Genomic DNA, 26,767 nt, shown 5'->3' on the forward strand with positions numbered 1-26,767 from the left:
GGCAGTTTCTTGTACTTCTTGCTAAAATACATCACTTTAAATTTCTCTTCATGAAATTATGTCTACAATATTTCAATCAAATTCACCATTCCAGCATCCTTCTGATGTTAAATTTCCTTCACTTTATGAGTTTTGAGTCATTTGAAATGTTGATAGAGTCAAGCAGGTTGGCCAGTCTAAGTTTTGTCATTGTTTTGACAGAGAAATACCAACTCTGGAAAATTAACAAATGTTTTGATTTTAACAATACTTTTAGAGTTTACCTATCTCCATTTCTCACATTGGTACTTTCACATAACCATCAACGACAATGTAGCCAGCTTGATTGACAACCTATGAACCACTCAGTTACCAGTGATTGGTAACTGCTCGAAGAACCATCTACAAAATGGCACTGCAGGTACTCCCTCGAGTTTCTCAGATGATACCTCCCAAATCCACAACCTCTAATGCCAAGCAAAACAAGTACAGGAGGTGCATGGGAATATACATGCAGATGCTCCTCCAAGCTCCACACCATCCTGACTTGGAATCATATCACTTAATTAAGGGCTCAGTCTTGGAACTCCCTACCCAACAGCACAGTGGGAATACCTTCACCACAAGGTCTACAGTGGTACATGAAAATGCTCACTGCCACCCTCTCAATACAATTCGCAATTTGAAACAAATGCTGAGTTTGCCGATGCCAAAAATAAACCTGTACGTTAATCCAACAAAATTAAAATTAAAATTAAAAAAGTTTACCTACCTCGGCTGCACCATTTCCTCTGATGCAAGGATCGACAAAGAGATAGACAACAGACTCGCCAAGGCAAATAGCGCCTTTGGAAGACTACACAAAAGAGTCTGGAAAAACAACCACCTGAAGAAACACACAAAGATCAGCGTGTACAGAGCCGTTGTCATACCCATGCTCCTGTTCAGCTCTGAATCATGGGTCCTCTACCGGTATCACCTACGGCTCCTAGAACACTTCCATCAGCGCTGTCTCCGCTCCATCCTCAACATTCATTGGAATGACTTCATCACCAACATCGAAGAACTCGAGCTGGGTGAGTCCACAAGCATCGAATCCATGCTGCTGAAGACCCAACTGCGCTGGGTGGGTCACGTCTCCAGAATGGAGGACCATCGCCTTCCCAAGATCGTGTTATATGGCGAGCTCTCCACTGGCCACCGAGACAGAGGTGCACCAAAGAAGAGGTACAAGGACTGCCTAAAGAAATCTCTTGGTGCCTGCCACATTGACCACCGCCAGTGGGCTGCTATCGCCTCCAACCATGCATCCTGGCACCTCACAGTTCGGCGGGCAGCAACCTCCTTTGAAGAAGACCGCAGAGCCCAGCTCACTGACAAAAGACAAAGGAGGAAAAACCCAACACCCAACCCCAACCAACCAATTTTCCCTTGCAACCGCTGCAACCGTGCCTGCCTGTCCCACATTGGACTTGTCAATCACCAACGAGCCTGCAGCAGACGTGGACATTCCCCTCCATAAATCTACGTCCGCGAAGCCAAGCCAAAGAAGAAGAAAATCAATACCAGCCACCTTTTTTTTTTAAGATGAATGTACTTAAATTCTGTATTAATGCAAATTCCTTGAGTCAATATCTCCAGTGTGGTTCTTAATTGTCTGCAGAGATCGTGTTCACATTGATCTATATAATTGCTACAGTAACATCCACATGATTCTCCCCTATGGTAGAAGTGATTTTACCTGTATGGCCTGGAGTTTGGAGATAGGAGAGCCAAATGCCATCCTTTTCTCAGCATAGTCCACAGCACAGTCCAGAGCTGCATGGGCAATTCCGAGAGCCTGAGAGGCAATACCAATCCGACCTGCATCCAGGGTTTGCTGAAAGACAATTTGTAAAAAAATGTCAAAAACATGAACATCTTAGTCCATTTCTGCACAAGAACAAGAGAAGTTGGGCTGTAACATACTTATCTTCAGCCAGGAGTTCTGTAGAGAACTATCTTTTATTCACCCCCTCATTGTTACTTCATCTCCAACTTTAATGCCTCTCTATTGAACTGTAGCAGTCAGAGAGGAGTTGGAGGTCAGATGTCAATGCCTCCCATCTTCTTCTCTGCTACAGGACTCACCACTGATAACAAATACACTGAGCCAAAGGCTCAGATGCTTGGCATCATAACTAACAATAGCTGGTGCAAAAAGTATCAGTGGTGCTTCAGGATCTGGCATCCAAGAATATGTCACTTGTCACAGCCTACTTTGATTCACTTGACCATTCTTGGGTATGAAGGATCACCTCACTCGGCACATTGGATCCGTAGCAGGGTTAGTGTTGGCAGGCAGGACAAGGTTCAGGTGGCATACCACAGCCAAGATCATCAGACCCATGATGGAATGACCGGACAATTTGAAAAAGTGTTCCTTTTTTCTAATTAAAGGCATGCAGGTTTTACATGCTCTTTAGGTTGCATTCTCGGCACCCGAGCAGATGATTAGCTACTTCTGCCATTCCACTCACTCAGAAGATGAAATGAGACAAATGTACAAGTAAAGGCTTATCTGAGTGAAAGTAATATGGTTCCATAATAGGTATGTGCAAACTGTAGGTGTGATATCAGGTGCTGACTTTGAGGCAGAATATTCAGGCATACTGGCATAAATTTATAATCACAGTGAACATGTCAATTATCTAAAAAACTTCAATGTTCTTTTTCCTGTACATCTGTAACATGGATTAACCATCAAGTTTGGATATGGTTCCATGAACACCCATCTTCAAGTAAATCATTTGGACAGCAAGTACTGAAGAGTGAACATATTGAGTGAATCTCTGTAGATTTTTGTCTCCTGGAAAGAGACACCAAAAATGATATAATTAAGTCTGCTGAGATCATTCATGAAATTGTACCAGAATACAGAAATAATTAAGTAGTCTGAGGAAAAATTTGGAACAGAGAATATAGAAATTTAAAAATAATCCAAAATGTTCATTAAATCTTTGCATAAAAAATATTTGACAGCATCAAAGCATCAAAAGTATATACAAAGAAAGAACACCAGTCATTTAAAACTCGTGTCCTGGCATGAGAAATGAAATATAGAAACATGTTTAAATTTGCAAACCTCTCTCCATAAATAACGAATTAAACATGGATTGGCCCAGACCGTGCTTACTTAAACGATTTGGTCAAAGGCTTGGCAATGCAACAAGTTAATTACCATATATTTCTGCATATAAGATGACCCTTGAAGCACCCAAAAAAACATGGCAAAAACAGGAGTCATAGGCCGGATACAAAAACGTAACCTTAACATTCTACTCAAAATACCACTCAATTAGTTCCATAACCTGCTCATACCCCACCCAACAACAAATTTTTAAGCTACCAGTATAATAGAAAGAAATTTTTATTGTAAAATAAAATCTAAAATCCTTCAAAATCACTCTCATTGTCTGAGGCAAAGAACTCGGAAAGCACATCCGGAGTCTCACTGTCATCATATGGGTCCCAGTCTGAAAACTGATCAAGATCTTTCAGTAGTTTCGGAACAATTTTTGTTTTTTGTCATATTATCAGATTTTTCCTCTTCATGAAATGGCTGCAACAGCCTGCTGTACCTTTAAAATCTCTACTGTGTTCTGGGTTTGATCGTGCCCATTTCAGTGTATATGCTCTGATTTTATTTCTTGTGACTATATAGCAATCTTGCCTCTGTTTGAGTACTCAATCTGCAATGCAATTTTCCAACTCTGGCCAATGAACGATTCCTCTTCTCATCGAACATTCTTTCTTTAGTATCTTTCTTAATTCTTTCTCCACTCTCTTACCATCTCCGTTATATCAAAAGTCCTTGCCCCAGCACAGTTTGTAGATTCCTTGGCCACTTCAATGACTTTTAACTTAAAACTTGTTTCATACTTTTTTCACTTTGCTGGAGACTCCATGATAACACCCACCTTCCGGCCATGCCCAACAGCTCAGTCAATCCCACACCAGCTCAGTCAACACACGTATTTTTGGGAGGTTGTCTTATACACATGATATATGATAAAACCATGAAATTCAGGCTGAAAATGGGGACCTGTTTTATCTGAAGGTCATATGGTAGATATATGGTAGATAGGATAGTTCTTGTAGTTACAGGAGAATGATTACACAAGATTCTAAAGTATTATATAAATCTATCTTCTGAACCTCAATTACATGCAGCAATTTGTTGCAGGATATAGAACAGGAAAGATAAAAACTGGACCATTTACTTAATACTGAAGTCTGCAATATTCACTTATTATTCAGGTCATCTCCTAGCAAGGATTTCTGGAATGAGTTAGCAGAAGTTCCTGAACACAGTCAAAGCTCAGCTGCAATAATACACACCAAGCTAATTTTGAGTTAATTCCTCTTTAATGTTCTCCTATGGCTGCATCTTTTAATTTTACGTTTGCTTTTTCATTAGTATCATTTTATTTAAAGGCCAGCACCCCAAATACTAGAAAGATTATTTTTTTTATATATGCCTCAATTCTCAAAAATTCAAATTATGAAATACATTATTACATTTCTGCCTACAGAGAAAAAAGAACCAGTTTAGAACAGGTCTCCAAAATTCATAACCACAGCAGGCATTTGTTATGGGTACCAGTAAGGCATTCGATATGCCCATGAACACATTTGCACTGTTTGCACACTTAACCCATTTTGGTGAGCATGTTAGGGCATATGTGACTGACATTATGATTTTGCTTCTCTGTGTTAATGTTACACAGTAATTTGATGCCACTACTACCACTTGAGAGGTTAGTATTCCAGTCGAAAATGCATGCCACATCAGACCAATTATTACAAATGAATAAGTCCTTGCACATTGATTTCTCATTTATTTTGACTGATTGTTGCTATGACTGTACAAATGTTTGATGTTTTCTGAAGGGAGTTGTGTGTCGCATGGTGAATAATTCTGCTTTTATACAAGCCAGATGAATTGAGAATCGTTGAATTAATGGTTATTTCCCCATAGTACTGCACTGGAAGAACAGGCAGACATCCAAAATAAGACAAATTTCGAAGAAGAAATGGGGCAGAATGAGATCTTATTTAATCACGGCGTTTAGACTGCACTTTTCCTATCTGAATCTCAGTGACAAAATGTTGTGGTCGTTGCTCAAGTAAGACACATTTACTGAAATGACATGCCACAGCTTCAATCTCAAAACAATGTGTGGTGACATTCTCAGTAACTGATGATTATCTGTTAGGAAACTAGTATAATCCACTGATAACACATTCTATGACAGTATCATAGTGCAAACATTCATATTGTAACACAACATTGGAAGTCCAACTCCCCTCTACTTATAGCACAATGGACTGCGGAAATGAACAGTTGTATACCTATGGAAAAAAAAAATCACATATAACAAAGAATAAATATGACACTTTTGTAAAGGTCTAGCAGTCATACCTGGACCACACAGGGCCCAGATACAATAATAAAAAGGAATAAAAAAGGGAATAAAAGTAAATATATATAAACATAGTTTCCTCAACTGTTCTGTAAATACTTAAAATATATGTACGGTCCGATGGTGAATGGATCTGTATGAAAGTGGGGAGAGGGAGGGAGGGACTGTTTTGTTTTTGTTTGTTGTGTTGGTGAGAAAAAGTTTAATATATTGTATATTTAAAATGTTACTACGTATATTTGGAGTTTATTCTTATCCTGAGAGTTGGGGCCTCCATACCAGGCAGTGATGCAACCAGCCAGAATGCTCTCCACAGTACACCTTTAGAAGTTTACGAGTGTCTTCGGTGACATACTGAACCTCCTCAGGCACCTCACAAAGTATAGATGCTGTGAGCCTTTTTTGAGATCGCATCAACGTGGAGGCTCCAGGACAGATCCTTGGAGATCTTGACACCCAGGTATTTGAAGTTCTTGACTATGATTATGATCAACAGATGCTGTTATCTTCTCCATTTTATAAATGTCCATTATAATTTCCTTCCATGTGTTTAAAGTTGGGCTCTCCTGTGATAACCATTTCCTGGTAAGAGCCTTTTTACCAGCCACCAGCAAATATTCCTTAAATATTTATCTCTTTTCTACCATTCTTCAAGATCACCCATTAACACTGACTGGCCCTGCTTCCAACCATTTGTTCCTCCAGACTTGACAATCCCAAGCCCTACATATTGATTTGGCTGAGGAGGCAAAATTTCATCTTTCCACATTTGCTGATGTTAAACTGGTGGTTTGCAAATAAGTTTGAAGGAAGAGGGTTCAGGTTGTTATTGAGAGTTGAGTTAATGAGCGGGAACAAGGCTGAATATGTTACTGAAGAGGAGAAAAATTGTGAATTGGTGAAAAATTCGTGCTGATGCTGGATTCACTAGTTTAAATGTATTTAAGTTTTTTTTAAATTTAGACATACAGCATGGTAACAGCCCCTTTCGGCCCATGAGCCCATGGCACCCAAATATCCCAATTAACCTACAACACCTGTAAGTTTTGAAAGGTGGGAAAAAAAGTGGAGCGCCTGGTGGAAACCCATGCAGGTATGGGGAGAACATACAAACCCCTGATTGACTGCGCTGGATTCGAACCCAGGTTGCTGGCATTTTAACCGCATTATGATAACCAAATCTAGGCATTCAGCAGCTGATAAATACATAATGCTGCTGGGAAGTTGCATACCTTGGCTGATCAGGAGTGGCTGGGGTAAAGGTGGGAACCAATACAGTAGGAGTAAGTAATTGGTCTCAAAAAAGCATGAGGTATCAGAAACTGACACGTTATCCAAGAACAATACATTGGGTACCATACATGTGGAGTTTGCACCTTCTCCCTGTGATTGCAGGAGTTTTTCCTGGGGCTTCTCTCACATCCCAAAGATTTGAGGGTTGGCAGGTTGATTATGTTGCCCCTCGATGACAGAATGTAGGGGTGTTGATGGGAATGTGGAATAAAATGGAATTAATAGAGAGATTGGTGTTTGATGGTTGCTGTGCAATCATTCGGTGGGCACTGCACAACGAGATTTATACAACATCTTTGCAAAGAAAAGCATCCTAAAGTGCTTCAAAGAGGTAAACATCTCGGGTTTGAGCTAAAAACAATGATAGGACCAACAGCATTCAATGGTATTGCAAAAACTTAAGTAGCTAAACACAGAAATATGAAAACTGCAGTCCAATCTATCCTGCTCCTTTATTGTTTCTATTATAACAATACCTTAATACCAATAACAATAAACTGACATTAAAAGCCATATCATGGCATGAAGTGCCTGCACTTTCCAGCTAAACATTGCAGCAAAGGTTTGGGCCACACATTCAGTGATTCTAAATTCCTAAATGGTTGATCAGTGTATTTCCTGCAAAGAACTTTCTGTCAGCACTGAAATTTTAATTCTTAAAGGTACATTTTTTTCCTGACTTAAACAAATGTTGGGAACTTTAAAAATTTGCTGTCTGTTGGTTCAAGTAATTCTAGCCTAATGAGTCCCAGCTGGCAAAAGTTTACACAATTTCCCTTTCAAACACACAATGCAAAGCTTAAAAAAACAAGAACAAGATTTTTGCATTCATTTTGGAGCTCCTGTGTTCAGGAAAACTGCAAGAAGCAGGTTCTTCTACAGAGAGGAAAAAAAACTATATTGAACGGCTGTGAATGCTGCGCAAAAGGAAGATCAGTTTTCTGTACCGCAAGGCTATAACGGTACAAAAATGCAGGATGAAGGTTGTTCGTTCGAGATCTTCTGTAGAGTTCCCTTTGAGAAAAAAGAATTAATAAGAGTTTCCCTGGCTCTTTACTGCCAAATTCTTTTTTTCTTCTAGCTCTGTGGTCACATATAAAGTTGAATAGCATGAGTAAAATATCAAAGTAAACTAGCACCACTTTCAATAGCAAACAATGAGCCCACTCTGTGAGAACCCAGGGCAGCTGCTACATACCACTCACAGATCCCCCTCCCCCAAACACCTTGATCACACAAATTCTGCTTTGTGCTGTTCTCTTATCGTGCAAGTGCTGGTGCTTGTCAATCTAAATGCCTATTGTTAGCATCAAGGTTCACAGATTATGTGTACCTTAAATACATGAGAACAAATCTCACTCTGCTCATCACCCCCAACACGATTTCATTTTTCTAACACTGCCATTTTTCATCTGTCTGGGTGCAGTTACAGTTAGATCAGTAATGCTCCATGCACATCCAGTTTGCAGAAGCGACAGGAAAAAGTATTAAGATCTAGCAGTCAACAACCGAAGGGGCAGGCTTTAGGTCAGCTAAATGGTATGAGTGCTCTCTGTTGCATTAACAACTCAAGCCAACAGGCAGCTCTAGCCTCCATCAACTGCTTTGCAGTTAAATTTCACTGTTTTGGAATGCAAAGAGACCCAGTCTTTTCAAAATCAACCATTTTCATTTATCTGGTAGCTTTAATAAGATCATCCCTTCATATTTCACAAAAATATTAGCAAAGAAAGTTGATCCTGAGCCACATTAGAAATTAGGACAGGTCATAAAAATGTTGGTGAGAAAGAATTTGAGGAGTTTCTTAAAAGAAGAAAGCAGGGGGAAAATGTCCCAAAGTGTTATGTATACATGTCTGCGTTGGTATGACATCATCATGATGTCACTCATATATACTGTGTACTGAGGGAAACCATCTTTAACTTGTATTAAACCATGAGAGAAGCATCACGTGTCTCTGTACTTATGTACTCTGTACTCACTAAATGACAAATACATAACAGTGGCAACAAGAATTGGAATGGAACCACCTCCTTTACTCCAGACAGTGGAGGGAAGATTTAAAAGGGAAACACCAGATTTTCAACACAGTTGAAAAAGGAAGATCAGTTTTCTGTACCGCAAGGCTATAACGGTACAAAAATGCAGGATGAAGGTTGTTCGTTCGATATCTTCTGAAGAGTTCCCTTTGAGAAAAAAGAATTAATAAGAGTTTCCCTGGCTCTTTATTGCCAAATTCTTTTTTTTCTTCTTCACACAGCCCCAGCCCCAGCCACAGAGGACAAAGGATACAAGTCTCAAAATGGCAGAAAATACAGAGGTAAAGTTTGGAGAGTTTGTGGAATCAGAAGAAAACTGGTGGCAAGATGGCGTAGAGATCAGACGTGTAATCCCTGCTCTCTCTGGTCAGATTTTTAAATGCCCATTTTTTAACCCTTTATTTTTAATTTTAAAACTTTAATTTTTAGTTTGATATTTTGGTAAGCTATTATGGCTACTAATGTAAAAAAAACTAAGTCTCAGTTAAAAAAGAAAATACAGTTTTGAAGTGCAGAAGAATTGGGGCCTAAACAACCTGAACAGCCTCGGATACGTTTTCAGCGAGCCCCAAGCTTCAACGATCGCTGCTGGGGACAAAACCTAAGGTAAAAGTTACTCACCAGTCTCAAGATGGCACTGGTTCAACCCGTTATGTGGAGGAAGGAGCACGCTCCTGAGAAGTCGGGCACGACTCTGGAGGCCTGTAACAAGGAACTCTCCCGTTGGAAGAGACGGGAGCGCAGAGGAAGAAGATCTCGACGGCAGGCACGCAGTCTGCAGCGCTGTTAACTACGGAGAATTCCGTAATTTTATTTTAAAAATGGTCTGCGGGGGGACGGCAGCGACAACCCCTTGAGGAAGTCGGGGAGTCGTCATTGGGTGTCCAAACCCGCAGCAAAATGACCAGAATGCTACCTTTTGAAGAGCAACAAGAAGAGGACTTACCTTATTCTGCCACTGTACAGGAAATGGAAGAAGAGCTGGAAGAAAGTGAGTTACAAATCATGGAACCAGATCCTGCATTCCAAACTGCACTTCAGCCTGTTTATATGATGCTTGAAGGTATTGCTTCTTATCTGGATGTTATTACTGGTCAATTGAATCAGGTGGTTCAAATGAATACTGATATAATTTCAGACTTAAATGTGGTTAAAATCTGATGGACTGAAATGGACAAAATGGCAGAAATGGAAAGAATGGGAATGGAAAGAGTTCATCTACTCTTGAAATTAGTTCACCATCTGGACTTGAATCTTAAGGCTGAATTTTTTTTGTAATATGTTAATATCTCTGACTAGCTGGCTGGGGAGGAGGGGATTGCACTAACTTCTTTGTTAGTCATCAGTCACTAGTGGGTAATCCACACCCAGTTTTTTTTAGGGAGTTACTACCTTTTGGTAGTTTTTTTTTCCTTATTAATAATTATTATTTCTATTTCGAGAGCCTATATATTTTAACTTGAGAAAATTTTTTCTTTTTTTGTTATTATTAATTTTGTGACTATTTTTGGTATTTAGTAATTGTATTAGATACGTCGAATTTGAAATTTGCCACCTTTAATGTTCAAGGATTAAATAATCCGATCAAGCGTAAGCGAGTTTTGGCTTACATTAAAAAGATGAAGATTGATGAAATCTAAAGGTATAAAAAACTTGGAGGATTGTTTTAAATAAGGTCAATTTTTATCTTTTAATCAAATGAGGGAAGATTTTGGTATTAATGAGAATTCTTTATTTGTTTATTATTAACTTTGATGTCTAGTAAAACAAATATTTGGTAGAAACATGATTTTACCTGATTTGAATCTTTTCTTGTGATTGCACCAAAGAAGGGATACATTTCATTGATGTACCAAATATTACAGGGAAGTATGGAAAAAAAGGGATGGGATTAAATGGGAAAGGGATATTAACCTTACTTTTTCTGAGGATGACTGGTGAGATAATTGTCATGATAGTGTTACTAGATTGATAAATGTTCATTATGCAATGGTTAATTACAATTTTTTTACATCACTTGTATTTAACACCTGAAAAGTTTTTTTTAAAATATGGTTTTAGTGAATCAGATTCTTGTTTTAGCTGTGGTAATTTGGTTGGAACTTTTTTTCATGCTGTTTGGTTATGTGTACATATACAATCTTTTTGGAAAGCAATTCAATTGTTTTTGGAACATTTGTATAAGATTAAAATACTTTTAGATCCGACAATATTTTTTGTTGGGTAAGTTGAAGCCTTTGAAAGATTTGGGATTAGATAAATTTCAGATTGCTTTTGTATATTTAGCTTTATCTGTAGCAAAAAAATGTATAGCAGTACATGGAAAAATGCTAATAAGATTGATATTAATAGATGGCATAACGAGATGAAAACTTGTTTGGTAATGGAAAAAATTACGTATGTTTTACATGATAATTATTTTTTTCTTAATAAGTGGTCTTTATATTTAGAATATTTACATTTAGATTTACCTTGATTAGATTTTAGTAAATATATTTCTGTTTTCTTTTCTCTTTCTTTGGCTCTCCTAAAGAGAGCTCTGAGGGGGGGGGGAGGGGGTTCTTTTTTCTTCCTCTTTTTTCATATATAAAGAAAAAATTTTATCGTTCATAATATGTATTTTTCTTATTGTATGTAATAACTGTTGAACGAATAAATAAAGTCATTAAAAAAAAAACTGGTTTAACTATGTAGAAAGATTCAATCACGACTGTCTAGACCATAATATTGAAGAGACACCGCCTATAAACCGAAAGCAATTGCTGTTTTTGAGCTTAATGGGCAGTAGTTCATTTGATCTACTCAAGTTCCTGCTGGCACCTGAGAATCCAGGACAAAATTGTACACACAATTGTGTGCAAAAATAAGTTATGGCTGAAAGACACAGATTTTAATGAGGGAAAACAAAGAACAAGCAAACCTGTTAGCGAATACTTAGCTGTATTACGTAAACTTGCAAAACACTGTGATTTTGATCAATTAACCCAAGTATTACAAGACTGTTTAGTAATGGGCTTGGCTGACTGCAATACCAAACAAAAATTACTAAGCATGGATGAGGTAACATTGGATGTAGCATTTAAAACAGCCTCTGGCTCAGAATGGCCAATAAAAACTTGGACATCAGCCAAAAAGATGTACTTGTTGGGAAATTTTCCCGCCAAGAAAGCTTCTGCTGCGGGAAATAAAACCACAGTCCGAATTATTGTTATTTCAAGAAATCCAGATGTCACCTCTGTGATAAAGAAGGGCACATCAGGGCCAGATGCCCAAGAAAAAAAGGAAAAATGGATAAAAGGCAGAAACCAAAACATGAAAAGCGCCTATACAGGGTGAAAACAGTGGAAGAAAAGGATGAAAGCCCCAGCACCGGCAAAGAAACAAACACTCGGAGAAATTCAAGACATTAGGGACCATGTATGTTCGCAGATTAAATGATAAAAACTCAGCAATCTATACTATATCCAGTTGAAAATCAACAATGAACCTCTCTGAATGGAGCTGGACATGGGGCAGCAGTGTCACTGGTGCCTATGAGTTTTAAAAACTGCTACCTTAGCTCCCCATTAATAAAACCAGTACGATTTTAAAGACAGTCACGGGGATAAGGTCATAGTGTTTGGGACATGCAAAGTGAACAGATAATACAAAGTACACCCACCAAGAAGACTACCTCTCTACATTGTGGACACAAAGGGGCCAGCGATACTCTGAAGAAACTGGCTAGCACACATTCAGTTAGACTGGGTCAAAATTGAATCAATAATTAACTTAAACTAGGAAGAGAAGGCCCATCCAAAATTGGAACAAGTTCTCAAGAAGTATCAAATGGTTTTCAAAAAAAGCCTGGGTAAAATCCAGGGAGTCCAGGCAAAACTACAACTGAAATCAGGTTCTTTAAGACCAGACCAGTACCCTTTGCAATATAAGGAAAGAATGAATCGGAACTCAATAGATTCGAAAACGAGGGAATACTGGAAGGAATTCAATACAGATGCCCAATGAAGGCATTGGGCATCTCCCATTGTGCCAGTACGAAAGGCCAACAGAGAAATCCAAATATGTGGTGATTACAAAGTCACCATTAACCAGGCTCTGCAGATACCTCATCATCCTATGTCCAAAGCGGAAGAATTATTCCAGGTCCTGAATGGAGGAAAGAAATTCACAAAATTGGATTTATTACAGGCATACAAACAAATAGAATTGGATGAAGACTCAAAGAAATATGTGGCAATCAATACTCACTTTGGCTTATTCACCTATACCCGAATGCCATACAGAATATCAGCAGCCCTGGCAAAATTTCAAGCAACCATAGACAAATTATTACATGGCATCAATGAAGGATGTTGCCTCAATTACATCATAATTACAGGTTAGGATGGCTCTGAGCATCTATTTAACCTAAAAAAAAAGGTCCTAACCCGACTACAATAAGAAAGCATCCATGTGTGACGGGATATATGTATTTATGGTACCTTCTGTCACACATCTGGGTTTTACCATTAACATTGAAGTACTGCTGGTACTGAAGCTGTCTGATGAGCACCATACCCAACAAACCGAGCTGAATTTCAGTGATTCTTTGGCTTAGTGAACCATTACTGGAAGCACATTCCAAATATATCAACGCTCCACAACCCGCTGAATCAATTGTTGAGAAAAGACAAAAAAAAATGGTGCTGGAATGAAGAGACAGGTAATGCAGTGGACCTCTTGAAAAAACTATTAATGGGGGGCGTGGCAAGATGGCGTAAGGATCAGACGTGCCTTCCAGTCCTCTCCTGACTCTATCTTATTGTTTTGTCTAGAAATGCCCGTTAAAATTCTTTAAAAGTTTAGATAACTTCAGTGCTGTTAATTTAACTTCTGATGGTACAATTGGTGAAAAAGAGCAAAAAAAAACGACAACAGATCATCAAAAAACTACATTTTCCAAAAGTTCAAGTTTTGGAGCCTACTTGTAGAAAAGACACCGGGACTCAGCGTGAAATGGATCCCAGGAGAGAGGTACAGTGTTCGGATGCAGAGCTCTATGTTACATCGGTAGAGCCCCCTAAAGAGGGCGCCAAACAGCCTTTAGAACAAAGAGTTACTCAGGTTCGCACATGCGCAGTAGCATCTGACGGCAATGTTATAAATGAACCGCTTGTAGTATCATCAGCTGAAGTATTACCAGCTGAAACACTGGCTGGGGAAAGGCATCTGTCAACTGTAGCGGTGGTGCTGCAAACTGCACCTCTTGAGATAGAAGAACCTATACAACTTGATGTACTGGGAGAACTTAATACATTATGGACTGGGGAAAACCCTGGCCAGCGTCCTCCAGTCACTGCTGGAGAGGCTGTGGCTGGGGTTTCCACACGCAGTCATACTACAAGGAAGGCAACCAGAATGAAGGAAGGAACTGAAGATTCTTTGGTTATGCAGAAAAAGCAGGAATCTGTTGAGCCAGAATCTCTTCCAATTGAAAAGATTCTTGTGAATCTTGAATCTAAATCATCTTATACAATGCAGGGATTATCCAAAATTATGACTGAACTTGGTACTAGGTTTAATACCCTGGTGAAAATACATTCTCAACAGATGGCTGAGTTTGGAGCTTTTAAGCTTGAAGTGAGAGATAAATTTAATTCGTGTGAAGAAGATATAGACGAAATACGGGATCAAGTTCTTGATGTGACCAAAATGGTTGAAGATTTACAAACTCAAAATAAAAATTTGGTGAAAAAGATTGATTATTTGGAAAACCAATCCAGACGGAACAATATAAAGATTATTGGTTTGCCGGAAGGTATGGAGGGACCAGACCCAAGAAAATTTTTTACTGAATGGATTCCGCAGGTGCTGGGTCAAGAACATTTCCCAGAAGGTATAATACTGGAACGTGCTCACAAAGCTTTGCGTAGAAGACCTATTTCAGGTCAAAGTCCAAGACCTGTTTTGGTTCGTTGCTTGAATTATTATGACAGAGAAATAATTTTATGAGTGGCTATTAGAAATGCACAACAGAGAAAATCACCCTTGATGATTCAAAATAATCGAGTTTTCTTCTATGCAGATTTGAGTCAAGAGGTTATGTTCCAACGACGGGAATTCAACCCTGCTAAAGAGTTGTTGTGGAAGAAAGGTTATAAGGCAACCTTTAGATATCCAGCTGTTTTGAAGGTTTTTCAAGATGGTTACCAATCAAAGTTCTTTGATTCTCCAAAGGAAGCTATAGCATTTGCTCAAGAGCTGCCAATCACTCAGTTTCAACAGAGATATAGTCCGCCGCGATCTCCAAGGAGACAAGAGATGGAAGAATAGAGCCGTGCTCCAAGAAGGAATGGTCGTAATGGTGACTCGGCAGTTGGAGCTGATTAAAAGAAGAGTTGTCCTTTATTTTTCTAATGCTTTTTTTCAAAAAAAAGGGATATTAAATAATGATGATGTTAGTTTAAGATGAAGTGAGAGTTGGGGGAGAGAACTGGAAAGGCACTATTTTCTGAAAGTCATCTGCTACGTGTGAGTTATCTCACACCCATTTTTTTGGGGAGTTACCGCATTGCGCGGTTTAGACGGGAGGGGGTATTTTTAACCTCCTACCTGTTTTTTTTTCTTTTTTTTGTATTATTAGATTAAAGAGTGAAGGGTTTTTTTTTAAATAATAAAAAAAAATTTTCCTTTTTTTTCTCTTTCTTTTTGTTTGATTGTATTAATCGTGGGACGCAATGAAAGCTTTATTACGAGGTCAAATTATCAGTTATGCATCCAAACTGAAGAAAGAGAGAGTTAGAGAAACTGAGGATTTGGAGAAGAAAATAACAATCTGTGAAAAAGAATTTCAAAAGAAAGCTACTGAATTCCAAAAGATCCAATTAACTAATTTAAAGTTGAAGTATAATAAGTTACAGTCATATCAATTTGAATGTCTGTTGAATCGTTTAAAAAATAAATTTTATGAATGGGGTGAGAAAGCTCATAATGTATTAGTTTGGCAATTAAAAAAGAACAGTTATCTAGGATTATACCAGCTATTAGAAATAAATCGGGTATTACTTTTAGTCAAAAAGAAATTAATGATGAATTTTGTAATTTTTAGAAAAAACTTCATTTGACTGAATGTAAAGAGATAAAAGAAGATGCAATAGACTCTTTTTTGAAAAATATTAATTTACCACAGTTATCTCAAGAAGACAGACAAGAGTTAGATAAACCTTTTACGGATAGTGAAATTGAAATGGCTATAAAAGATATGCCAAATGGAAAAGCGCCTGGTGGAGATGGTTTTTCTATTGAGTTTTACAAGACTTTTTATGTTGATATATCTTCCTTATTTAAGAATGTAATACAACAACTTTATGATACTTTTCAACTACCTGAGTCCTGTTCTAATGCTATAATTACAGTTATACCAAAAAAAGATAAAGATACCTTACAGGTAGCTTCTTACCATCCTATATCTTTGTTAAATGTAGACTATAAAATAGTGGCTAAAGTTATGGCTAATAGGTTGGCTCAGTATTTACCAAAGATAATACATCGTGATCAAACAGGTTTTATAAAAAATAGGTATGCTTCAGATAATATTCTACGATTAATTACTTTGATAAATAGATCTAAATCTCAGAAGAATTATCCAATGGTGGTTTCATTGGATGCAGAAAAGGCATTCGATAGAGTAGAATGGAAGTTTTTATTTAAAGTACTTGAAAAGTTTTCGTTTGGTCTCTCATTTATTGGTATGATTAGGGCTTTGTATAATGGTCCGAAAGCTAGAGTTGTTACTAATGGTTTGCTTTCAGAATCCTTTAATTTAACAAGATCTACTAGACAAGGATGTCCATTATCACCCGCCTTGTTTGCTTTAGTTACTGAACTTCTAGCACAATTAATACGTCAGAATGATAGTATCAAAGGTATGAGAGTCTTGAATGAAGATTATAAAATAAATTTATTTGCGGATGACGTTTTGCTGTATTTGGTGGATCCTGATGTTTCTCTGCCAGCACTTCAAGATTCCTTAGAGATTTATGGTCAATTATCTGGTTATAGTATTTAATAATCTATATAATCTTTATATTGTATTAGACCCTGATATATTTTTATTAGGGAATATGCAACCGTTGATTGATTTAGAATTAGATAATTACCAGATCTCTTTTATTTACTTAGCGCTGGCAGTGGCCAAGAAATGTATAGCGATTACTTGGAAGAATAGAAATGTATTGTCTTTAGATAGGTGGTATTCAGAGATGAAGTTTTGTTTGGTTATGGAAAGAATATATTTTTCTATACAAGATAAGATGTCTTTTTATGAGTTAAAGTCGACCCCATTCATTGATTATATACAATTTAAATAAGTTTGAATTAATCACTTTTTTTTTCTTTAAAAAAATCTTTTTTTATTATACATTTTTTCTATATATATGTTTTCTTTTTTTTCTTTTTTTTAATTTTTTTTATTATTAGCTGGATTTTTTTGTTTAAGTTCTTTTTGTTTTTGTTTTTTCATATATATTCTTATATAATAAATTTTTTTTGGATTAATAATTAATAATTTTTTTTTGTTTTTTTTTATATATATATCAATCTTTTTTTAAGATATATATATATTTTTTAAAATTATATTAATAGTATTAATTCTTCACTATTTATCGTGGGGGTGGGGAGGGGGGTTTAGGGGTTAAAAATAGTTTTTTTTTAGTCTTAGTTTTTAGTTGTTAGAGGGAGATGCCGAGATTGGTATTGTATTAACTATGTTTCTTTGTACTTGTATTACTTTATTTTGTATTTTTTATGTACGTGAATTACTTACTTTCTTCATATGTTAAAATTAATAAATAAAGTTTCGAAAAAGAAAAAACTATTAATGTCCAGTGACAATGCTCTCGTCCACTATGACCCCCGCAGTGGATGCTTTGCCAGTGGGATTAGGAGTGGTGCTATCACAGTTAATGGAAAAGGGGGAACAACCAATATTTATGCCTCACAGTCTTTGACGACTTATGAACCCAATTTTTCCCAGCTGGAAAAGGAAGGACTCACCATAATATATGGTGTAAAACTTATATAGTAGAGAGTTTACCTTAGTAACAGACAACAAACCACTGAGTTTAATTCTAGGTCCTAAAAAGGGACCTAGAATTCAAAGGTGGGTCATGCTGCTCACTGCATATGATTACGACTTGAAACATAAACCAGCAACCCAAAACAACCATGCGGACATTCTATGTCGCTTACCTCTTCCAGAAATGGAGCAGGAATACGAACTAATTAAATGGACAGTGGAGGCTACAGCTGTTTATCAAGAACAGTTTCATCGTTTACCAATTACAGCAAAGGTGATCAGCAAAAACATTTGAAAAGAAGATATATTATCAAGGGTCTTTTACTTCGCATCAAATGGATAGCCCGAGGCTGAAATTATATTGGAAGAACTAAAACCCTATTATACAAGGCACCTTGAAATATCAATTGAGGAAGGTTGTTTATTGTGAGGAACCAGAATGATCATTCCTAAAAAATGGTAAACAGCCATATTATCAGAACTCCACAACAATCACTCAGGAATGGTTCAGATGAACGCATTGGCATGTATTCATGTCTGGTAGTCCTCAATAGACATTGATATTGAACAGACGATAAGGAGATGTGGCATTTGTCATGATACGCAACCCAAAGCTCCTTAAGCTGAGGTTAATCCATGCAAAATGGCCATCACAACCATGGAATAGGAGTCCTATTGATTCCACTGGTCCTTTCATGGGGGAAAACTTCCCTATTTTTGTAGATGCACACTCAAAATGGGCAGTAGTGTCACACCTGAGAAAAACAACAATGAATCAAACAATGACAATGAAGACTAAGAAATACTTAAATGCCTCATGGAGCCTCAAAAGTGCATCTTTTCTGTTGAGCTACAAAAACACGCCTTACTCTACTACCAAGAGAACACCAGCTGAATTGATATTTGGACGTAACCTCAGAACAAAACCTTCTACAGTACACTCAAACATTGGCCTTCGAATGGAACAATCAATATCTCTCAGTAAACCTGCCAGATCTCAAGAAGTGGGAGAACCAGGAATGATAGGAGACTACCAGGATAATAGGGGGCCATGGGTGAGAGGAATTATCCTTCAAAAATTGAGTCCTTGTTTTTACTCCATACCAGTGGGAACTAAAATATGGAATCGGCACATCGACCAACTAAGGGTAAAAATCCTATGGTCATGCCCCCACTCACGACCATGATGAGATTCCAGAACCTACTGTCGATGTTCTAGAAATATCTTTGGAGAGCAAGTCTCCTTCATTATTGACTGCTCAACTGAGTAGCCCTCAACCAAGCAGCCTCTGAATGAGCAGTTCTATTCTATGTTTTACCCAACAGCGTAGTAGTACACAAAGTCCCAATGGGGTTCACCAAAGACCAAGTTCACCATACTTTCCACCAATGGAGACAACACCCCAGAAGGTAAAGAGCCCGGAAAAGTTGGAAATTACCCTGGCGACTTCCCCGACAGCTTCTACCTCTCTAAGATGATCTGAGAGAGAGAGAGAGAGAGAGAGAGAGAGAGAGAGAGAGAGAGAGAGAGAGAGAGAGAGAGAGAGAGAGAGAGAAGGTCCTCCAGAATTACTGGACTATGTGCAGTGGGGGCGTGGCCATGCTAATGAGGTAAGCAGATGTTTTGAAAGAGCTCTCCACAAAATGTATTAAAAAGAGGGTTTAAAAGATCCAAAACCAAAATTTTATCATCAAAAATCGATAAATCTGGTGCTAAACGACCGAGGCAACCAAAAATAAAAAAAGTAACAGCCCAGCCAAGAACATCGAGTGGAAGCATGATGAGGAGTAACACAGCAGGAGCCTTGGGACCAGCTGAAGCCAGCAGACCTGGAGAGTCAGCCCAAGATATAGCCACCATCCTGAACATGATGGAAACTTTATGCAGTTGTTTTACAAGTATGGAATCAGCGATGAGAGATGCATCGGAGAAGGTAACGGAAATTAAAGAAGTTGTGGGTGACTTAAATGAACGAATGTCTCATTCAGAGGCTGAGCCAGACAAAACCAGACAGGCTGAAGGCACCAGAAGAAAAGCAAAAATATGGGACACAGAAAAGAAAGGACTGATGGACAAAATCGACCATTTGGAAAATGTTAGCAGATATAACAATGTATGAATCATTGGACTGAGAGAAAGAAAAGAGGGAAAAGATGCCATGAGTTTCTTTGAAACATGGATCTCACAAATGCTGGGACAAAGTTAAATGCAAGGCGGCAAATTGAAAGGCCTCACTGGACCCAGAAGAACTGGCGAACAGCGACCATGACCAGTCCTGGTAAGACTTTTAAGTTACCAGGAGAGAGATGCGATCTTGAGAGCAGCATAAGGATATTCAAAAAAATATTAATGGCTCATTAGTAGTGGACAAGGCAAAAATAATATTTTTCCAGGACTTCAGCTCTGCCTTGGTCACATAAAGAAAGGAATTTGATGAGGTAAAGAGATCACTGCAATCTAAAAACTTTAAATATTCAATAATTTATCCAGCAATGCTGAGATTGGATGTCTCAGAAGGTAATCAACAAATTTTCAAGAATAAAGAAGAAGTGGAAGAATCTTTAAGAAAGTTATGAAAAGATAAAGTCGTCAGCTGAAAGGACTGTTGTTATGGGCCCAGAGGACCCCAAAACCCAGCAGCAATAGAAATTCACCAAGACAAATGGTTTACTTAAACAAAAGTTATTTTTAATTTTCTTTAAACATAAAAATAGGATCAAACCTTAACTTATTACTATTTACTTAACTTAACCTAACTCAACCCCATTCTAAGCACACATGTATGTAATGTGTGCAAGTTTTTAAAAAGTTCTTTGATTCCCAATCCAATTTCACTTCTCATTCCTCCAAGTTCACTGGTATCAAGCAATTCTTATATTGTGCAGAGTTTAACATTTATGAATTTTCACCAAGCACTGGTGCTTAAATGGTTACCAATCAGGAAGGTTCTTGTCAGTTTCAGAGAAAGATTCGTTGCTCATTGGACACACACAAACTGATTTACTTCCATCAGTCACTTCCAGTGTCATGCCGAAGAAACTTGCCCCATCATGGGGCAAGGAAAGGAGAAGAAAGCTTCTTAACCTTGGACAACTCTGCAGGGTAGGAAACCACAGCAGTGGACCAGACTCCAGTCCGGCCAGGTCGCGGACTGCTAGCAACCAGTTTCTGGAAACCAGGTTTGGGTTCCAAGATTCATGAAGATGCAATGGCATGCTGGGCTCCCGATTAGCCTCAGGTTCTGGTGGCTTTCTAATGCTTTGGGGTTCAGAACCAGGGGTAGAGGAAATGCGATGTGGTTGCCCCAAACGGGCTCACCACTGAACAGGTCAGGGGGTGCAAGAGAGGGTTGGACCCACAGACACACGATATCTCTGAAGGGACTCTCTGCTTCTCTTTCTTGTCTTGATAGTGGTATTGTATTAATAGCATCTTCGTGTGCTTTTTAAATATTTTTAGACATACAGCATTGTAACATTAATGCCCAGAGGTCTGGGCCACCCAATTAACCTACAAATCTGCATAGTTTGAATGGTGGGATGAAACCAGAGCACCTGGAGGAAACCCACGTAGACATGGGGAGAACGTACAAACTCCTTACAGACAGTGCAGAATTCGAACCCCAGTTGCTTGCATTGTAACAACGTTGCACTAAGCGTTGCAGTAACCGTGCCGCCCTAACTTTTAACAGAGCAAAGGAAACTATTTTATGTAATTTGTGTACATGACAATAAATGCAATCTTGAAAGTGTGGCACTTTGGTAATTTAGGAAATATTATTGCCAATTTGCTCACAGCAAGTTCATACACAGTAATTGATAACATTCAGATTTTTTTTTAAAAATGTCAGTTGATGGGTAAATATTGTTCAAGTGTCTGGGTTGACAGGTAAATATTGTTCAAGTTTCTGGGACAACTGCCTGATTTTCTTCAAAAATATCACGAGTTATCACTGAAACATCTTAAAAAAATTAGGCAGCACTTTGGTTTAACAACTCTTCTGAAAGACATCTCCTTCCACGACACAATCTCAGTGCTACAAGTATGACCCAAGGTCTGGAATGAGACTTGGGTTCTTATTTCTTTTCTATTACTTTAAAAGTGAATCAAACTTTTTCCTCACAGCTGTTAGCTATGGCAGGTGAGCTAGACCCATGTTATGTTCCTCCTCCATCATGTGGGAACCTCAGAGATGCTGCTAACGTCCCTGGTGACTGACTGCATGTGCAAGAAGTGTGTCCAGCTGCAGCTCCTGACAGACCACAGGTCTAGAAGCAAAGCAATGGAGAAGTGCAATGAATCACTTTGGAGCAAATGCAATACTGAAAATGTTCTGGATCACATATTTAGTAAATTGGTCACAGTGCAATTGGCTGATGGAAAGATAGGGAATGGGTATCCAAAAGGAGAGCAGTTGAAGGAAGGTATTGCAAGAATCCCTGTGGTCATCTCCCTCCAAAGCAGATTTACTGCTTTGGATACTGTTGGGGGAGGTACCCCCTCAGGGGAAGGCACTTCATTAGATTTCAGATTTATTGTTAGAGTACATACATGAGATCACATACAACCCTGAGATTCTTTTTCCTGTTGGTAAGCCAGAATTACCATTTATTGGTAGTGCATAAAAACGGTACTCAATGTACACATGTAAACAAATAAAGAAATCTAAACAAACTGACTGCACAATAGAAAGGAAAATAAATCAATAAAGTCCAAAAGTAAGAGACCTAAAATAAGTCCCTGATTGAGTTTGTTGCTGAGGTCTCTGATGGTAGAGGGGTAGCAGCTGTTCCTGAACCTAGTGGTATAAGTCTTGTGGCGCCTATGCCTCTTTCCTGATAGTAGGAGTTAGAATAAAGCATTTGCTGGGTGATGTGGGTCCTTGATATTTGTTGCTGTTCTCTAACGACAGCATTCCCTGTAGATATTCTCGATAGTGGGGAGGATTTTCCCTGTGAAGTCCAGGGGTGTGTCCACTACGTTTAGCAGGGCTTTATGCTCAGGGGTTTTGGTGTCCCCATACCAGACCATGATGTAGCTGGACAGCAGAGGAAGGTGGCTCATCTGGGAAAGGTGCCTCATCAGGAGAAGGCAGCAGTAGTCTGGCTCTGCTGCACAGGAGGAAAGGAAAAGAGTGGCAGAGTGGTTGGGGATTCTATGGTAATGGGAATAGGCAGGATCTTCTTTCACCAAAACAGGACTTATGGTTGGTGTGTTGCTTCCTAGGTGCAATCTTGGAGTGGCTGCAGGGCATTCTAAAAGGGCAGGATGAACAGCTAGTTGCCATGGTGCATATAGATAACAACAATACAGGTGGAAAAAGTGGGAGGTAAGAAAAGGGAATCTTATAGAAACGTATAAAATTATAAGATTCTGGCAGGGAATATAGCCTCAAATATAGATTAGAACTAGGGGACACGATTAGTGTAGTGATTAGCACATCACTATTACTGCACCAGCGACCAAGGTTAAAATCCCACATTGTCTGTTAGGAGTTTGTACCTTCTCCCCACGTCTGTGTGGTTTCCTCCAGGATCTCCGGTTTCCTCCCACTGTTCAAAAACATACAGGGGTCAATTGGGCAGCACAGATTCGTGGGCCGAGAGGGCCTGTTGCAATCAAATTTAAAATTCAAGGGAGTACATTTAGGACAGAGATGAGGAGGAACTGTTTTTCCCAGAGGCAGTGAATCTACAGAATTCTCTAACCAAGGAAGCAGCAGAGACTACCCTCATTAAATATACTTAAGATACAGTTAGCTAGATTTTTTTCATAACAAAGGACTTAAGGGTTGTGGGTAAATGGCAGGTAACTAGAACTGAGTCCCTGGCCAGATCAACCAATGACCTTGTTGAATGGCGGAACAGGCTCAACATGGCCTATTCCTGCTGCTATTTCTTATATTCATATGAGACTTTAAATTGTGCTTATGCTTTAAATTAGGGAATGGGGGAGTGAGATCTAGGAGAAGGGAAGATAAAGATTAGAGTACAAGAACAAGTTTAAACATGGACCTTGCATGTAGGAATTATGCAGAAAACCATAAATATGACAATTTTACATCTCAATAACTCTAAAACCTTGGCTCATAGCTCAGTAAGCAACAAAAAAATATCAAAATTTGTGTAAGAAACAAATCTTACATTGATTAATTCAGTAATATGAGCTTACCTGGTACTTGTTCAACTAAGAACACTGCAAAAGATAAACATTTGGTGTAGTGATAAAAGTAATTCTCCAGAACCGATTTAGAATTTAGACCAGTGTACAGAAACTACAAAAGGTTGTGTGACAGATTATAGATATGTTTTTGGGAGATTAATTGGGGCAGATTTTTTAGTGTAGGTCACATAGAATCACTTTAAAACAGATCTTATTTAAAATACTGGAGCTTTGCTCATGCTAGACAGGCCAGCAACAAGAGCCTTTGCAAAAGCTTTGGAGAATGCCCAAGAGATTTCATTAATGGATTGTTGTTTACAAAAAGGCAACAGATGAAAGAACTCCTTGGAGCTGCAGGCTGTCTGGAGTGGAACTTGCTGTTCTAAGAGGGTCATATGGTTTTACAGAGAGTTAAACAGGCTCTTTCACTGAGAGGGAGGGAGAATTCAGTTCTACAGTTTTACAGTCAGCAGCAGCAGCTGGGACTGGAACAGGACAAGCTGGCAATCTTGTGGAAAACCCCATTTGGAAGATGGGTTGAGACTGCTTAGTTCAGCTGGTCAAAGCCTTGTGCTTCACCCAGGAGAAGACTGGCTGCCTAATGTTTCACTTGAAATAAGGGAAATGAAAAGGAATTCTGTGGTGACCTGAAAGAAAGAGGTTATCATCTGGAGAACCATGAGGGGGCAAGTTTCTTCAGCAAGACTGGTTACAAGGAATCAGTTGTGGGTGTCCAGCGAACAACAAATTTCTCTCTAAAATGACAAGAACCTTCCTGAGCAGTAACCATTTACCTTTCAAGCACCAAAGCCTGGTGAACTTCACAAATGTTAAATTCTGTGCACAGTATAAGAATTGCCTGCAACCAGTAAATTTGGAGGAATGAGAAGTGAGATTGGACTGCAAATCAAAGAACTTGTCTAAACTTACACACACATTACATACACATGCACTTAGAACTAGAAGGGGGGGGTTAAGTTAGGTTAGTTAAGTTCATAGTGATAAGATAAAGTTTGATCCTGTTTAAAGATAATTAAAAGCAACTTTTGTTTAAGTCACCATTTGTCTTGGTGAATATCTATTGCTGCTGGGTTTTGGGGTCCTCAAAAACAACATAGAGAGATGGTAAACTAAACACTTAATCTTCCTGACATGACAATGAATTGCCTTGAATTGTAGTTCAAAGATTACAGATGCATTTATTCAGTAGCGACATGCAGAATGCAGTCAGCCAACACTTTATGTTCCTTGGCTACAAATCAAATTCTTGAACCAAAGAAACATCTCTGCAGATGCTTGTTTGCACTGGTTCTGCTCCATGTAGTGCCCTACCAAGTATTGCAAGAATCCCTTTTACCATTTGACAGAGAAAAACAATTTATTACCTTTATAAGCAAGCTACATCATTATAATATCATATTCTGTAAAACTATCAGAACAATATAATTTTAAAGCTGCACATTTGATATATCCAATGTAAGGTTAACTGAAAGAAAATAATATCAAAATTGAGGAAACCCAAAAGTTCCAAAGCATTGAACATTTAGATATTATATAAATGAATGTAGACCTTTATCCAGAAGTACATTTTTTTTACTCTGGTCCAAATGAAGGTGAGGGTTTTGTGGCACAAGCGCTTGTTGCTGAGAGATGTGAATTATTCAGGCATGCTTGATTGCAAGATTCCAACAACAGGAAAATCAGAGTTTAATGTCGACAACAACTGATAAACTCGTCCATACACTTCCCATTGCAAAGCAAGGTGGATGTTTATGTAATGGTCGCGACTGGGCCTATTTTGAATAAATGATATTTTCAGAAAACTAGTCATTTTGTTTAAAAACAGCCAGTAGCAACAGCAAATCACTTTAACAGGGTTTAAACAACAACAAGGGAAGGCTTTTTAAGCATGAAATGTTTAATTCTCACCAAAAAACAACGAACAAATTAAGATAAATCCAACACCAAAAACTCAAAATTCTCCTCAGAGGTTTTTCCAAAATTCCAACATTTTTTTAACCTGTGACATCAGTTTGGCTCCAAAAAAAATTTTGGATCACTGAGGATTTCTGAGTTTTTCGGATATCCTCATTTATCAGAAACTTTTCAGAGATGAAATTTTGTCATTTCAGATTCAAACATTTTCAGATATATGAGGATTTCTGATTTTTCTGAAATCCTTAATTATCTGAAAAAGATTTCGGAGCTCAACAGACGTTACTTCCTGGTCCAAAAAAATTTTGGATAACTGAGGATTTCAGAAATCCGATTTCAGATAATCAGAATTGTACTGTATTTAAAAATAATAGCACGAGTTGAACAATCAGACAGCTCTAACTTGTTCCATCCTGTAAATAGTGCTTGATATATATCACCACTGTATTAATTCTCTATTACCCTTTTAATTCTTTAATAAATTAACTTCTACATTTTCCAATATCAATAATCCAATTTAAATGGCTGCAAGAGGGCATCAAATATTCAGGGATAAAAGTGGATAAGGATTTACGTAATTTATACAAGCACAATTATTTCCCTTTGCTCTGGAAGATTGAGGAGGATCTTGGTAGATGGAGAACTTTGGTGGGCAGGATTAATTGTTAAAATGAAAGTGATGCCAAGACGACAATATTTACTTCAGTCCTTGCCCATTCTATTGTCGCAGAGCTTCTTTAAGACACTCAACGATGTGTCAGGAAGGTCTTGTGGAATGGTAAAGTGCGTAGGGTCACCATGAAAAAATTGACTTGGGTTTATGAACTGGGAGGTCTGA

The 26,767-nt window shown here is 38.2% G+C and overlaps 1 protein-coding gene across 4 annotated transcripts in view; it reads right to left on the minus strand.

The window, feature by feature from the left end:
* The window catches only part of acads (acyl-CoA dehydrogenase short chain), a 152,658-nt gene that overhangs the window by 53,736 nt on the left and 72,155 nt on the right, over nt 1-26,767 (minus strand). For all 4 annotated transcript variants that reach the window (XM_069932957.1, XM_069932960.1, XM_069932958.1 and 1 more), the window contains one exon: nt 1,721-1,858. In XM_069932957.1, coding sequence (XP_069789058.1) covers nt 1,721-1,858 — 138 coding nt within the window. The remainder of the gene's footprint in view (nt 1-1,720; nt 1,859-26,767) is intronic.

Source organism: Narcine bancroftii, chromosome 4, assembly GCF_036971445.1.
Source record: "Narcine bancroftii isolate sNarBan1 chromosome 4, sNarBan1.hap1, whole genome shotgun sequence".
In the NCBI taxonomy this organism is placed as follows: Eukaryota; Metazoa; Chordata; class Chondrichthyes; order Torpediniformes; family Narcinidae; genus Narcine; species Narcine bancroftii.